Source organism: Excalfactoria chinensis, chromosome Z (genome assembly GCF_039878825.1).
Source record: "Excalfactoria chinensis isolate bCotChi1 chromosome Z, bCotChi1.hap2, whole genome shotgun sequence".
NCBI lineage: Eukaryota > Metazoa > Chordata > Aves > Galliformes > Phasianidae > Excalfactoria > Excalfactoria chinensis.
Window position 1 is genome coordinate 58,444,005 of NC_092857.1, and position 17,432 is coordinate 58,461,436.

General features: G+C 38.6%; 1 protein-coding gene across 10 annotated transcripts in view; it reads right to left on the reverse strand.

Moving 5' to 3' along the window:
• Positions 1-17,432, reverse strand: part of ARB2A (ARB2 cotranscriptional regulator A) — a 260,171-nt gene that overhangs the window by 219,510 nt on the left and 23,229 nt on the right. For 5 of the 10 annotated variants that reach the window (XM_072358857.1, XM_072358859.1, XM_072358863.1 and 2 more), the window contains exons 2-4: positions 14,772-14,840; positions 7,956-8,057; positions 5,007-5,107 (exon numbers count right to left, since the gene is read on the reverse strand). In XM_072358857.1, the coding sequence (XP_072214958.1) occupies positions 5,007-5,107; positions 7,956-8,057; positions 14,772-14,829 (261 nt within the window). In that variant the 5' untranslated portion in view covers positions 14,830-14,840. Of the gene's footprint in view, positions 1-5,006; positions 5,108-7,955; positions 8,058-14,771; positions 14,896-17,432 lie in introns of those variants that run through there. The other 5 variants (XM_072358856.1, XM_072358865.1, XM_072358864.1 and 2 more) reach the window with 2 other exon arrangements.

Sequence of the window (17,432 nt, forward strand, 5' to 3'; positions counted from 1 at the left end):
TGGCTAACCAAAAATCATCAGAAGTAATTTATTACGAGTTGAAGAAACATGGCACTCACTATTCAGATGCTCAGAATGAGGAATTTGATGATGTTTCCAAATACCTATGAGAAGGTGTGGCAGCACATAAGACCACATAGCAACATGCATTTACATCTGCATATTGTCCTAGTCATTTACTTGTAAAATAGAGATACTTGAACATTACAGACACAAAGATGTGAAGCATGTAAAAGATGCCAACCCACTTCCTATTGGAAAGTAAGAAGTATCAAGTAACTTAGACAAGGCAATGGATTAGTCAAGAGCACTTTCCTTGGTTTGAAAAATCAGAAAGTTGAGGTGACAGGATGTTAGAAGCCACAAAAGTATCTACCCATTATCTTCTCTCTAACCACAGATCTTCCAGGAATAAGGGAAAAGAGACAAAAACAAAGAGGTTCTTAAACACTGAAGAGCAAAGCTCTCACGAGACAAAGCAGTGCTTAACTGCTGGGCAGCTCCAGCATATCCAGCACAGGGACAAGGTTGCCCTACCAGGGAGGGTGGAGCTGAGCCAGCCACAGAGCACCAGATCACTACTTGCAAGTTGCCTGGCAAGCTCAAAATTAGCTTGTTGTCACAAACAACACTTCTTCTGTTCACTTCCGATGCACTCTTACTCTACTGAACTTACTTCCACTTCACTTAGTCTGACAGCATCCAAACTGATGCGGATAGGATGCTTTATAATATCTACTAAGCAGAATTGGGTGTCATTTTGGATACCTTTTTGACTTTTCTACTTCTGTCCTGGGTTCAGCTGAGACAGAGTTAACAGCACATTGATGTTTTCGTTGCTGCTGAGTGACAGGAGCATGCCTGGGGTTGGGCCCAGTTGCTCTATAGGGAAGAGCCACCACCACAGTGGCAAGGGTCAGGGGATACAGCAGAGGCCTAAATTCAGAAGGGGGTTATTGCATACTACGTGGCATCATGAGGAAAGCTATAAAACTGTGGGGAGTTGGCCAGGGATCAGCCACTGCTCAAGGACTGCTGGACATCAATGGGCAGTAAAATGTTACACTGGCAGCATAACATCAATCAGCAAACTGCTGATTGTACTGCTGCTGTGCATTGGTTGGCAGCTGGTGAGAGATTACATATATGTATAAAATTATCATTAAATTTTTGTTCGATTTCTTCCTTTTCTATCTTATTAAAGAGTTTTTATTTTAACCCATGAGCGCTCTCATATTTCTAATTCTCTCCCTCATTCTACTTGAGAGGTGAGTGAGAAAATGGCTGTGTGGTGCCGGGCTGCCTGCCAGGTTAAACCACAACATTCCCTCTGGTGCAAAAAATGGGACTTGAAGGGTTTACATAATGACAGATCTGACCAGAACCTATTAAAACAAAATTGTGGTAAATACCATAGTAATTTAATAGTTTCTGGTAACAATGTTGTCTTTCCTATTTGCAGAGCTCTTTCAGAGATACTTCATGGAGCCACATGACTTGCCATACAGGATCACTGTTGCACTGTTTACCTTTCCTTGGGGCTGGATACAGGTTATCTTTTTCCTGTACAATGTAACACTGACCAAGCCAGTAAAATATCTGGAAACAGTGTGTTGTTCCCGAGGCAATTATCGAGAGGTACAAATCATTGCAGCATGCTGGGACCAGGGCTAGGCCAACCAAGCCTTACTCAATACTACCCAGCACCTTAAAGGGAGATTGGTCTCTAGATCTGACGACAGAACAACAGACCCTATGGAAGATGATGAGGATGGGAGAAGGAAGAGTCAGAACTTAAAACAGCCTGATCCCCAATTCAATAAGCTGCAAGATAAGCAAAAATAATTCAGACATCATCCAGATTAGTATATTGTCACCTGGTTGCTCCAACGCTGGTAAAACAAGTGGACTTAGTGGGCAATGAAGTCAGGCAGCTGGGATCCCTTTTCAGGGAAGAGGACATTGGCAAAGCAATAGGAAAAAGGACACAAGCCTTCGTCCTATGAAGGTAACTATTTTTAGCCATGAAGGAAAGATATCCCTTCAAGGAAGATCTGGTGTGTTTCCCAGGTAAGCAGACCACATAGAGAAAGGTATCTAGTACCTGGGGGGATTACTTGTGCTGGAGGTGATGTATAACTTTGACATATATGACGATCATTTATTGCAAAATAACAACAGGTGCCTGTGATCTATGTTGCAGAAATTTGTATACAGTATAACATCATTGTATGCCAGAAAACTCACAGCAAACTCCCTGTGGATCTGTGTCTCAGCTGTGGAGAAAATAGCTAAAGTTCCAGCAATTCAAAAACAATACGTCCTGCTCCCTACCTGTCATAGTCCAGTATCTCAACTACTAGACGGAAGTACTTCTCTGCTCTAGGGAGGGGATATACTGGATACACGCTACAAGACACCCCATGGTTTTACCAGCATGGCTATGGAGAGGGTATGAGAAAGTGGGATGGAAAAATCACCTCAACCCTACATGGATGGGTATGAGAGTTGCTATTAAGAACAATCAAGAAAGGGGATTATTTCCAGGGAAATGCCTGCTCCAACTTCCAGTGGGCATTCTCCAAGACAGAGAAGATGGTCTGATCCTTGTCCCTGAGGCTAGAAATGAGCCTTTTAGTTTGCTTTTGTGGCAAGTTTGTGATGAATACAATCAACAGGACTAGAGAGGGATCCTGCCTCCAGACAGGTGGAAAAAAGGGAGTGTGGATTCAGAACCACAGGAGTATGAGATTCTAGTGGACATCAGTGTGCTGCATACTCTAATGCCATCACCGTATAAAGGAGAAGAATCAATCTATGTCTCTGAGTGACAGGGGATCTCAAGATCTAACTGTGTTGGAGGCCAGAGTGAACCTTCTGTTGAGGAGTTGCTATGAGCAGAACAGTAGCTGCTGATTGCTACCATAATAGTGCACAGGCAAAAATATCACACCAACCAACATGATTTCCCTCCATAAGCTGATTCATCTACTGGAAAGCCAAGGAGTAATAGGCAAGACTCACTTATCCTTTAACAATAGTATACAGCCAGTGCAGAAGTCCATCAGAGAGAAGCAGATAACAGTTGACTATCACAGATTGGATGAAGTCACAACACTACAAAGAGCTGCTGTGCCAGACATGCTAGAACTTCACTACAAACTGGAGTCAAAGGCAGCCAAATGGTCATTCACAATTGATATGGGCAGTGCAGGCCACAGACTACTTTACTTGGAGAGGCATCCTGTACACCTGGAATCAACTATCCCAGGGATGGAAACACAGCCCTGCCACTTACCATGGGCTGATTCAGATTGTGTATTGATGACATTCAGCAGTGGGGGGCAATATAACAGAGGAAGTGTTTGAGAAATGGAAGGAAATGATCCAAATCCTGAAAGCTGGTTTTGCCATAAAAAAAAAAAAAAAGGGCGAGGGATCAGTAGAGGAAATCCAGTTCTTAGGAATACAATGGCAAGCCGAAAGTTGTCAGATGCATATGGATGTGGTTAACAAAATAACTGCTAAGTCCCCACCAACCAGCAAAAAAAGAAACACGAGCTTTCTTAGGTGTCAAGGTTTTTTGGAAAATGCACGTTCCAAATCACAGTTGGACTGTAAACCTGGAAGAAGATTTCATATAGCACCTTGAGCAACAAACCTTTGAACAAATTAAAAGAGGAGATAATAGAATCATAGAATGGCCTGGGTTGAAAAGGACAATGATCATCTAGTTTCAAACCCCCTGCTATATGGCAGGGTCTCCAACCACCAGACCAGGCTGCCCAGAGCCACATGCAGCCTGGCTTTGAATGCCTCCAGGGATGAGGCATTCATAACCTTCTTGAGCAGCTTGTTCCAGTGCTTCACCATCTGCTGAGTGAAAAACTTTCTCATAATATCCAACCAAAACCTCCCCTGTCTCAGTATAAAACCATTTTCCCCTTGTCCTATCACTTGCAAACAATCATACCCCCTCCTGTTTATATGCTCCCTTCAAGTACTGGAAGGCCACACTGAGGTCTCCCCAGAGCCTTCTCTTCTCCAAGATAAACAGTCCCAGTTCACTCGGCCTCATGCAGAAATACATGAGCTTAATCCTTACTAAAACTGTAACACTAACAAAAAGCATACAAACCATGAGGCACAGGAAGATTAAGAATGACATGCCATGCTTCCAAACAGAAACCACAAGGCCACACTATGTAGCCTCTTAGAAAAATACCCAACTTTGATGGTTTTGGGTGCAGAACTGCACACCCCCTTCCTGTAGGCTTCAATGTAAGCAGCAATGCTACCTTCAGAGGACAGCATGCTGAAAATGTTCTTTCCATTGGGCTTAGAGGTTATGACTGTGCAATGCACAATTTTGTTTTTCTCAAATTGGCGTTCAAACTCCTAAAGCATTACCAAATGAATGGGTAGAAACTGGAGTCATTTTCACACTGAAAAGTAGCTGTATATGCTCTGTTGTTTTAATGTCTAGTACATCCACACCACCTCTACAGAGAGCCTGAGGAAATACTAGTAGCATCCAAATTTCTAGTAAGTGGCCACATATTTTGTTAACTAATCAAGCTTCAAAAATCTATTTCATCTATTGGCTTTCAGTACTTCCTAGAAACAAGAGAAGACCAACTAGTTCATCCTTAGCTAGAAAGGATAATGCTCCTCTTTCGTGCCCACTGGTTAACCCCAAGGAGAAGAAAGATAAATAACCACATAACATAACATTTTCTGATTTGCGTAGTCACACTGACACTCTAGTTTGAACACATACTGAAGTCAAATTGTAGTCTAACTGGCATCTTAAACCACACATCAAATAATGGATATTGCTGTTGCATTAGCAGCCAACTACTTCTAGCTTTTGTTAAATGACTGCAGCTTCACTAAAAATTTCTCAAAATATTTATATTTAAAAGCATCATTCTACAGAGAAAAAAAAAAAACAACATAGCACACTAATACATATATGCATAAATGCAGATATACAATTCACATACCTCTCCAAGAGCTTCATAACGCTTCTGGTTCCACCTATGCAAGTCTTCACGATAATTAAATACAAATGGCTCCCCAGTTTTCACATGTCTTAACTGCCCTTCTGAAAAAAAATTAAAAAAAAATCACTACATTTTAGAGTAACTGTTCTCTAAAAACAAGATACATTGCATTGCTGAAAATTTCAGAAGTCTAATATTAAAAAATTTGGGCATTACTAATTTCTTTTTTTTTGGGGGGGAAGGGGGGAAGAAGGGGGTATGTTATTTTTGAATAAAAACAACTGAGCATAATGAAAAAATGCAATCCAAGGATATGAACTATATGTATTGTTTACTTAGCTAAATAGAAGCGATGACAGTGAAATTACTTGCAGCATCAGATGTCAAACTGTTTTGCAAGAAATATTTAAGACTCATCTGCTGTGGATTAGCAGTGAAATATAAACATTTACAGATTAAATACCTCTCAGCTATATTAACCAGGCAATCAAACTGCAGCTACAAACTGCCTACCTCAAAACCAGACCTATTTCTATAGAAATGTGAGAACAAATTGGACAAAAGACTGGAGGAAAAACTCACTTTCAAAATTAACATATCACAGAATCACAAAATCACAGGGATTTAAAGGAACCTCTGAAGATCATCAAAACCAACCCCCCCGCAAAACAGGCCCCTACAGCAGGCTGCACAGGTAGTGTGTCCAGGCAGGTCTTCATTATCTCCAGAGAAGAATACACAACCCCCCTGGGTAGCATGTTTCAGTGCTCTGTCACCCGCACCAATGTTTTATGGCCATAATCTGAAATAACCCCCCGAAAACAACAACAAAAAAAATCGCACCCTTGTCCACATTTAAGATAAGTATCTCTATTCCTGGCAAAACACCAACAAGTAAGAGATCTTAGCATACACTGAAATTGTAGCAATAGAATGAAGCAGAATCCTCAACCACAGCTAAACCATTTCCAAATTGTAGATGCCAGTGTAACTTTCTGCAATTGTCCTTGTTTATAGAAGAAGTTCAGTAGCACATCTGACCACAGATAATGAATTTGACTGGGTTAAAATAACAAGAATAAAATGGCAACCAATCAGGAGTCAAGTTGCAGAAATGTTATCTTGCTAGCAGTAGATTAGAAAAAACCTCAAGTTATCTCAGAGCATCACAAAATTGCAGAGAATCAGAGAAATGTTAAAGCGTATAAGTATATCCTAGAAAGCTAAAGCATCTATGCAAGGAAAATAAGATTTAACAACAAAATTTTTTTAAACTGCTAAATCTGTTCGTTTTCAGGAGTTTTAAATGTTGATTCCTGCTGTTTTAAATGATATCTTTAAGAGCTAATATATCTTAAGATTTCTGACCATAAGTCTGTTTATTTGGCATTTTTTCCAAATCTGTCTTGCCTGATGTTCAGTGCATTTTCCATGCACTAGTCTACCCAACGTCACATCCCCGTCTTGGGTAAAAGCTTCCTTTTCTATATTTTCCTCATGACTTATCACTCAGCTGTTCATTTTCAGCTGGTCACTCTTCAATTATACTGTTCAATTCTAAATGAAACAGTGCCCTCCATAAGTAAGCAGAACTTTTTTTTTTTTTCTTTTTTTCCTCTTTTTGGTGCTCTTGTCTTCTCAAGATCCTCTCAATCTCATAAAAATCATCTCCCATCTTTTCCATCATAAAAAGAAACATGTTTATGATTAAAAAGTATAAGACTACACATTTTTATTACTCGTATAAAAGCAAAACAGAGATCTTTTTCACCATAATGACCAGCAGTATATGTAGCACTGTTTGCTACATTCTCTGGAAATCACTCAGCCTGTAAAGTTAGTGATGGAATATTCAGCAACATTATTTTAGAACATCATTTGCCAAAATTCAAATTTCAGCTCTTTTTATCAACCATATATGAACCATTAACTCTGAAGTCAGTAAGGAAGACAGTAGATACTGTGCAGATCTAAAAATAAGGAGCTGAAAAGTGACAGAGCTGAACCCCTCCCATCAAAGACAGAGCATCACTTTCATGACACTTTTAGTCTCTAAGTACCTTCCTGTGAAAGCCATCAGGGTATTAAAAAGCTAAGTGTTGCATAAATGACTATCATTTAAAGGAAAGCTCTTTTTTTCCTTTAAAAGTGGAAGATGTAAGACAGGCACATTTAGAAACTAAAGTTCCTCTGTTCACAGAACAGCCACTGCAAAGAAGTAGAATTGTAAATGTCCCCATTTGTCCTACAGGTTTCAAACAATCTTGAAAGAGCCCTTTTCCTGGAGTCTGGTATTACTTTAGCTCAGTGGCTTATTTCTCAACTGGATTTTAAAATGTATGCATTGGAAATTATAAATACTACTACTCATTTAACATATAGATTCTGCTAGCAGATTTTCAGTCACAGAAATTATCTGTAATGCAAAACCTTGACCTACAGAAGAGCCAATCTATCACAGTGCTCATTTGCAAGTCAATATAAGTAGCCTACACGTGTTTTTGTATAGGTTTTCATAAAATATCTGGAATAACTTATCTAAATAATCATTATTCCCTTTGTATCAATAAAAAAACCTCAGTAAATGTTTCTTAAATGAGTGACCAGCCTTTTACGTTTTAGCATTAATGCCAAAGAAATTATTTTCAGAACTTTTGCATCAACATTTCCACAACAGAAAATGGAAACCATACAGTACACACAGTACAACCCTCATACCTACAGTATGGTAGAAATTGAGAGATTTGTTGGCAGTCCATGAAGTTAAAATAAATAAATAAATAAATAAAATCAACCTTATTACTTAGCTAGCTTTGCAAGGCTATTTTCCTATGGCTTAAAATTTTATTCTTAAAAGAAAACTGTAAAATTCTAATAAGGACTTAAAATGTGTAACTAAACTGCTGCTAACCCCTCAAGATAATTCTAAGGTTAGCATATATGACTTACTTTCATTAAAACTGTACTCAAATCCTTCCAGTGTATCAGGAAATTCAAGTGGTGGCTCATCTTTTTTCATCAGTTCATCCAAGTCTATTCTAGACAATAAATCTGAAAAAGGAAAAGAAAAATGAAACAATACATGCTATCTCATCTTTATTTCTTTATAATCACTGAAAAATCAGTTTATTAAGATTAGTACTTCATAAAGATAGAAGGAGAACCTACATAATACTAAACATATAATTTCATTATTGGAAATTTTCCTCCAGCTTCAGTACCTCTGCCTCCTCTACAGCAAATTTATTTATTTACCTGTCTCTATTGTTCAGCAAAAAATGACCAGGAACAGATACTATCAAAGACATAGCCTTTTGTTTCAATGTTTTGTTACACTTAACATCAGAAATCTCTCTCTGGTTTCTAGTATGCATCAGATTCTTACCATTAATTTACCTAGTTTCAGTATCATGGCATTAATATATAACAATTTGCGTGCTTAAAGAGCTCATATTATCAAACACATGCTGTCTCACAGCCATTTACCAGCTGCAATTACAACATCTGTTACCCTTCCATACCCTAACAGACTGTGCAGTCTAACTTGTTCCCTTGACCACTATCCTTTAATAGTTCTCAAAGCAAAGAAAACTCATCAATTTATTAGCAAGGCATGATATGTACATCCCTTTCAAATTCCTTGTTTTCTAAGATGATATATCCTGATACAGCCTTTATTCATTAATTAAAGAACACTAAAACAAATCCAACCTAAATATTTCAAACTCTATATTTAAGGATTTAGATTTAACCAGCAGCAAGAATATAGGAACATCTTTTGCTTACTTCTAAGATATTACTGCATAAAAATAGTACTGCATAAAGAACTATCATCTCCTCACTGCTCATCACGTACACAAATACTATCTTTCTAACATATTTTCTGATCATTAAAATATGATGATAATAAAGTATCAGCAGAAAATGATTGAACATGATCTCACTGAGAAGTATTTCCCTACTTTTTCCACACATGACTTCGAAAACCACGTAAGTACTCAATTCAGAAGTGCTATAGTGATCTCGTACTATTATAATTTCAAATATTACCAATGATATGCCTTGAGAATTCTAAGGACACTCATTATTACCTTTGCCATCTAAATTTGTATCTCAAAGAAAATACAATTGTTTCAAAAGGCTGATTTTCTTTAAACTTGCTGCATTTTACATTAGCCACACTTATATCCCTTAATAATTTTAAATAATTAGTTAAGTAGGCTTTGTATGATTATATTTATTATTAGTCTTGAAGCCAGCAACAATCTTGTAAGTCACCCACATTATTTAAGCCTAGTACTGGTACACTGGCCAAGGGAGGTGTCACCCTCTGCTCTGCTTTTATGAGTCTCCATCAGCAGAACTTGGTCCAGGCCTGGGGTCCCTAGCACAAGAATGATGTAGAGGTATTAAGAGTGCATCCAGAGAAGGGCTGAAATGATGATCAGAGGGGTGGAGCACCTCTCCTATGGGGAAAGATTGAGGAAGCTGGGTTTGTTCAGTCTGGAGAAGGCTCCAGGGAGACATCATTGCGGCCTCCAGTACTAGAGGTGAGCTTATAAGCAGCAGGAGGAATAGCTTTTTATGTGGTCTACTGTGACAAGGAGGAACAGCTATAAAATAAAAAAGAGAAGATTTAAATTAGGAGAATTTTCCCTCAAAAGGTGGTGAGGCCCTGGCACAACTTCCCTGAAAAGCTGTGTTGCCCCACCCCTGGAAGCATTCAAGACCAGGCTGGATGGGGCCCTGGGCAGCCTGAGCTGGTGGGCAGCAGCCCTGTCCATGGCACAGGTGTTGGAACTGGTTGGGCTTTAATGTCCTTTTCAACCCAAGCCATTCTATGAATCTATGAAAATTACCTCCAACATTCTTGAATTCTAAGTGAACAAGCCAAGGAACTGTCTTCAGGTGATCTGATATTTATCAGATCCCAGCCTCCATACAACTGTTTCCAGCTCCTCCTTCCCTAAATGATTTCACTGGGTAAAGCTGGAGGACTCATGTAAACTCCAACATCTCTCAAACTCATACTGTGGTGCCCAAGAAACACAGTGATATCTAAACAGCTATACAGTAATTGGAAGTTGTCTAGGAGATTTCTAAATGCAGGTTTTAAAAACCATAGCTCACTTTTTCATCAAATGTGTTTCATCAAATATACCACAGGGCAGGAAGTTCCATGACATTCCATTTACATAATCAATCTTAAGCTTGTTCTTCTGGATCATCCTTTGAAAGTTCTTAGCAAGTTGCTCTAGTTCTCAACCAAATGACAACATGACAAAGAAAAAAAAAATATATATATATATATTATTTATTATTATATTATATATATATTATTTATTTATTTATTTATTGCTATGGGGCACAAAAAACACTCCCTTTCTTCCTCTGCATTTTCATAGTGTAAAGGTAGCCAAAATAGTAAAGGTAGCCACCTTACCTCTCCTTAGGGAAGGGACTCCAGACAACATTTTTCATATCTTCTTGCTTGGAAATGTGTTTACAACTAAGTGCCAGTTACTTTATATAAATAACTCAACTCTTGAGTAGCAAGGGCAATACTACATAGGTTACTCGGAAAAGTAATGCCTCCTATTTATTTCCATGGAAACTACAACAGATACAAAGAGCAAAATAACACTATTTGATAAAAGCAAATTCTCAGCCACAAAACGCATTTTTCAGCATAGTTATCACCAGGAGCTATACATTTTTGCCAGCAATGAACAAGAGTCTGCAAGCCCCACTCATAAAAATCTGCTCCAGTGAAGGAGATTCACTGTTTCAACATATACAACAACTGATACAACAGTGTCATTGATAGAAAAATGTTGACCACACAGTCCATCTTTCACTGGCCCAAATAGATGGAAGTCAGAAGGTGCAATATCTGTCCTATACAGTAGGTGTGGTGGGTCAGTCCAGCCCAAATTGGCAATATGCTTTATGGCCTTCAAATTGGTACAGGGCCTTGCGTGGTCATATTGGAAGAGAAAGGTTGTCTTCTTCTCAGGTCTGATTCTGGAAGTTCAAGATTTCCAGGAACCTGTCACTTTCAGCCTCATCTGGATCTCTCCATCCCCAGGACAGTTGAGGCTCTGGGCAGCCTGGTCTACTGGCTGGTGACTACTAGGGTTAAACTAGATGATCCTCTAGGGGTTGAGGCTAGATGATCCTTGAGGTCCTTTCCAACCCAGGCCATTCTATGATTCTGCAGTTCTATGATCTGGGTTCAGTAGGTGCTGACAAACTTGCCTACTATGTTCTTTCTATTCTTGTGTGAGCATTCCTGGGATGCACATTATGCAAACTTTGCAATATTCCATTGTTTCCAATGAACTGCAGCCCATACTCAGCTCTGTACAAAGTTCCCCGCTTACAGTCCACTACCTCATGCAAATGAGCTGATCAAGCTTCATTTCATAGTGTGATAGTTGTGTGTGGCCAACAGAAACATCACTTGACCTTCATGTCGCTGCTGCCACTGCTGAAACGCATCATCCACCACCTCACTGCGCTCATATCCACTACCTGGACTCCATCAACATTCAGAAAATGTTAATGAATGTCAATGAGTGCCATTTTTTCAGCATGGAGGAATTCACCCTTCAGAGGCAGACATCATTTTATCAGTCTGCCCTTCTGTTGCTATCAGTCACATGGCAACAAAATGGAATATCAACAGGAAGGTTCACGCTCTACGGTCATACCACCCACATCCACCTCTGATATCATGGCCAACATAATAAACTGTGAGGCATTACTTTCAGAGCAGCCCTTATAAATGAAGTATATGAAGCTTATCTTCAGTATTTAAAGCACCTCATGATGTACATCTACAATCTGAGTCCCACAGAAGACTTCAATTGGCCTATGCTCCAAATACCAAGCCACTCATCTTCCTGTGTAATTTTTCCTCTTTTTCCTCTCACAACTAGCTAAAAGTGTGATAACATTCTTAGATTCTTTTAAGATCGGACCAATCATTCTTCCACTCTTAAATTAAATTACAGTCTAGTTCAACAGAACTCAAATTTGAACAACTTGCAGGGGTCTATCTTTCCATAGCTTAGTAGGAGTTCACCAGATCACACAAAGAAAATCACACCCACCCACTAAGTTTATATTTTTAATTATTATTCATTTCTTAAGGCATTTGCTGTATGTGGAGGTGATCCAAGACAGCCAGCATAGCTTCACCAAGAGCAGATTGTTAGGAAGGAACAATGCCATGAGTGGACATAGCAAGGGCAAAAGATGTTGTCTACCTGGACTAGTGCAAGGACTTTGACATGGTTCCACACCATACCTGTATGGCTAAATTGGAGAGATATGGATTTGAAGGCTGGACTATTAGGCAGATAAAGAATTGATTGAATGGTCATAGCCAGACGGTTGTTGTCAATGGCTCTATGTCCAGATAGAGGCCAGTTACAAATGGCATCCCCTACTGGTACATCCTGGGACCATTTCTCTTCAACATCTTTACCAGTGATATAGACACTGAGACTGAGTGTACTCTCAGCAAGTCCACTGATGACACCAAGCTGAGTGGTGCAGCTGACACAGTAGAAGGGAGAGAAGCCATCTAGAGGAACTTGGACACACTCAGAAAGTGGGCACATAAGAATCTAATGAAGTTTATCAAGGTCGAGTGCAAAGTGTTGAACTTGGGTCAAGGCAATCCCAGATACAAATACAAACTAGGAGAAGAATGCATTGAGAGCAGCCCTCTAGAAAAGGACTTGGAGATTCTGGTGAACAAAAAAGCTGACCATGAGCCAGCAGTGTGTACTTACAGCCTGGAAGGCCAACTGCATCCTGGACTGCATCAACAGAGGGGAGGAAGGTGATTGTTCCCCTCTACTCTGTGTGAGGCCCCATCTGGAGTGTCCAAGCCTGGGCACAGCAAAGTAAAGAAATGGTCCAGAAGAGGGCCACAAAGATATTCAAAGAAATGGAATACCTCTCCTGTGAGGAAAGGCAGGGGAGCTGAGCTTATTTAGCTTTCATAGAATCATAGAATCATCAAGGTTGGAAAAGACCTAAAAGATCACCCAGTCCAACCATTCACTTATTACCAATAGCTCCCACTAAACCATGTCCCTCAACACAACATCCAATCATTCCTCGAACACCCCCAGTGCAGTCCATTCCAATGCCTGACCATGCTTTCAGAGAAGCAGTATTTTCTAAAATCTAGCCTGAATCTCCCCTGCCGCAGCTTGACACCATTCCCTCTAGTCCTATCACTAATGACACGAGAGAAGAGGCCAACCCCCAGCTCACTACCACCACCCTTCAGGAAGTTACAGAGAGCAATAAGGTTTCCCCTGAGCCTCCTGTTCTCCAAGCTGAACATTCCCAGCTCCTTCAGCCTCTCTTCATTTGGCCTGTGCTCCAGACCCCTCACCAGCTTTGTTGCCCTCCTCTGAACATGTTCCAATGTCCTTCCTGCAGAGAGGGTCCCAAAACTGGACACAGTACTCGAGGTGTGCTCTACCAGTGATGAGCTGGCAACACTGTTTCTGATGCCCTTGGCCACCTTGGCCACCTGGGCACACTGTATGTTCATGTTCAGCCAAGCATCAGTCAATACCTCCAGTGCCATCTCCTCTACAATCTCCATCCTCTTTGAGATAAGAAGGCTCCAGGGAGACCTCATTTCTGTCTTCCAGTACTTGAAGGAGGCTTACAAGCAGGAGGTGGGCTGAGTTTGCATTTGATACGACAAAGGGGAAAAAAAGCTTTAAACTAAAAGAGAGGGAATTTATATTAGATGTTAGGAAGAATTTTTTTTACTCGGAAGGTGGTGAGGCACTGGCTGCCCAGAGAAGATGTAGATGACCCATCCCTGGAGATCTTCCAAGCGTGACTGGAAGGGATTCTGGGCAGACAAATATAACAGCTGGCACCCCTGCCCACAGCAAGGAGTTAGAACTAGGTTATTCTTAAGGTCTCCTCCAACCTAAGCCATTATCTGATTCTCTGATCCTTGTGTTATAATCCTTAATAGACAATGAAATTAATTCCAAGTTTCAAGTCGGGGTTTTACTCTTCCAAACATTAAGTAAAATTTCCTAAGCATGTATTCAACAGAATTTGTACAGATTTGAATAAAGCACTACACACGTTTTCACCAAACCTTCCTCAAATACACAGTTTTAAATGAAGAAACACTATCTCTACTCTCTCTGTATAATAGAAGATACATTTCTAATAATATACTTGTGCAAATCTAATTCTCTAAAAATGTCATTTATTGCATTTATTCTTCCCCTTATGAAATTTACTTCCCTAAATCACTTAGATCTGTACTGTGTGATTTTTTTTCTAAACATAAAATACAAAGAAAATTCTTTAAAATCAATGTTCTGAAAATGGTGTCCCTGCTAACATGCCAGAGTTGAAGAGATTTTTAAAAGCCGTAATATGGATAGTTAATTCTAAAACATAAGTGGCAGAATTATTAAATTATACCTTTCAGAAAACAAGATCACAAAAGCACCAAAGGATTATTATGAAAATTGTAAAATTAATGGATTTCTTACTCTGTTACTGCTTACCACAGATCATTATTTTTTAAATCATCTTATAAGACTGCCGATAATGGACATTACACACAGAGACTAATTGTCTCGTCCAGTACTGCAATTCCGAGATTCTAACCCATAGCTAGATCAAAGCATTTTCCCTTCCTTAATATTAATAACTGTTTCTCAAAATTCTGTATACGTGAAAAGAAGGCAAAAGTATTCATACCCTTTAATGCAGTAGTCTTTTCTTTTTCATCAGGGACTCCTTGCTGGAATTGAGCCATCACTGGCCAAACTGTCAACAGATTTAAAATATTAAAATAAAAGTTCATCTATCTTCAAATGACAATCTGAAAAATCAACAAGTTAGACATTAATAAATTTGACTTCTACTTCAAGAGATTTTATTTGCTAACACATATATAAACAGAACTGCATATAAAGCAGAACTCCTTTCAAAACAAAACTTCCCTGAGTATAGAAACCAGCATATAAAGTAAAATTTAAATTGACTAATTTCTCTTTTTCAAAATGTATACCAAACACAGTAAAGCCTCATCAAGCTATTACAGATTTGGAGGTTTCACAACATAGTGTAACACAAACTCCTCTATCATGTGGGGTCAAAGATTTGAATTCACAAGAATAAATACTATCTTCTCCCTAATACTGAAGGGACACTGATTTATTCAACAGTCATTTATTGCAAATCTAACGTAAGATCAGTAAATGATTAACCTTTTGGAGGAGCACCACACTTAAAAGGCCACAAGAGAAAATACACACAAAACTAAACATAATTATCAGAACTTCCAATATCTCTACCGATTTTTCTTCTTCAATTACTTAGATTCAATTATTCTTACTGTATTACATAGCTTTCAGTTTTTACTAAAAATATAATAAGGAGTACACAGCTTAAAACCATTATCTGCACTGAAATTTATACAGTAAATGTCCAGGTACAGACTAGGCAATAATATCCATATAGAATATGTCTAACTTTTTACTATTGCACAGAAGGCAATCCAGGCCCCTTCATCTTGAATCTGACACCAAGGGTGCAAACTAACAAATCACTATCATTGCTTCTCCCATTTCAATAAAAAGACTTCTATGTATTGAGTTCCTTTTCCCTTTGTTCTTTTAGTTGTTTCATCTGTCAGTCATGAACAGTTTATTTAACTCTTCTCCATAATATATACTTCATCATGGACAAATCTACAACTCTGTAGCAGCTTGCGACTTTTCAACCGAGAGCAATATGATTTGCCCACTGTACTACTGCCTCCCTAACAGTTGCAACCATAAATGAAGAATTCAAAATGGTTTTTAAGTAGTTCATTGTAAGAATAGGAGAAAAAAAAAAAAAAAAAAAGAATAAATAAAACTTGGTAAGGACACGGAGTAGCAGATGAGACTGCAAATATTTTTTCTTCACAGAAATTATAACAGAGAAATACTACCAGAAACATTTTCTTGTAGATTAAGAAAAAAAGAAAATAACATAAGGAGCTGATAGTTATTAACTAAGGAGATTTTTTTTTTTTTTTTTAATTATTATTAATTTTTAAGTTGTTGTTCAAGACAATATTCTACAAGTTTGATCTTGGTTAGACTTTGCTGCCTTCCTTGGTGGTTACACCCAAGCTGCCGTGAAATGACAATGCACTGTCCAAGTCCCTTATAGATATAATTCCACCACGAAACTTCTACTTTGACTATGCACTTAAAAAAAAAAAAAAAAAAAAAAAAAAAAGGTGCAACTCCACATGATTAAGTTAAATGGGCATCCTGGATCTAACACTGTAATCATGTTGGCACTGACAACAGAAGTAATCAATAAAAAGGACAGCAAAGCCACAGCTATATTTTTTTCTATTTTCTGGCACCTAACATATTCAATATACATATTAAAATAACTCAAATGTTGATTTGCATGCGTGGATTTTTTGAACTACGTTTCTCAGATACTTTCAAATTGTTCACTGCCAAGATGGCCAGACAGAAAATCTTGCCCATCATCAGTCTGTACGCAGCATAAAAACATGCACATTCCAATTAATCACATTAGAAAGCAAACAAAACCAGACCAAATATAATTACAGAAATTGCCAGAAAGTGACGGTGGTATTGATTTGTGATAAGTCAGATAAAAATTATTCTTGCATAGTCCTCCCTACATGACATCTGAAAATCCGTAATTGAATATAGTTCAGTCAATGCAGCCACAAGTCACATACAAGTGTTTAAAAACTTGTTATTCAACAGGTTAAGAAACACGGAATTTATCCCTGCAGATTCACCTTTGTAAAACAATTCCCACCAACTCTCTGAAAAATCAATGCAATGACAAAGAATTTCAGCCATTTTTTGTGCTTACAATATATGCCTGGTAACTGATGCAGATCTGGCCACTGAGGAAAGACCAATAAGTTACAGGCTCTCTATTAAACTTAGAAATGGCAATTACAAAGAAATAGCCCTTAATTTAACTTTGAGTTAGAATTTCCAGTTCTTTTTGTCAAAGTAAAAAAACTGTTACAGCAGCCACTGGAGGGAGGACTTGATATTAGAATGAGGATGAAACAAGCACACAGAATTTTATGTATTGTTTGCATGAAACAAGCATACCACTGAAACACTCACTGGTATCTGTTTAAATGACAATCAGAAGAAATTAGATGAGAGGGTTGGATTTCCTTTCTTTCACAAATAGATGTTGAATGAGCTTGAGTCTGATGGTCTAGAAACAAACAGCTGGAACATTACAGAGCTCCCTGAATACTTCCTGACAGGCAAAAGCAGGAAATGTAGTTCACTCCAGGCATTACTTTTAAGCCACAGTGATCTTGAACTCCACACATTAACCACTCTGCAGAATTCA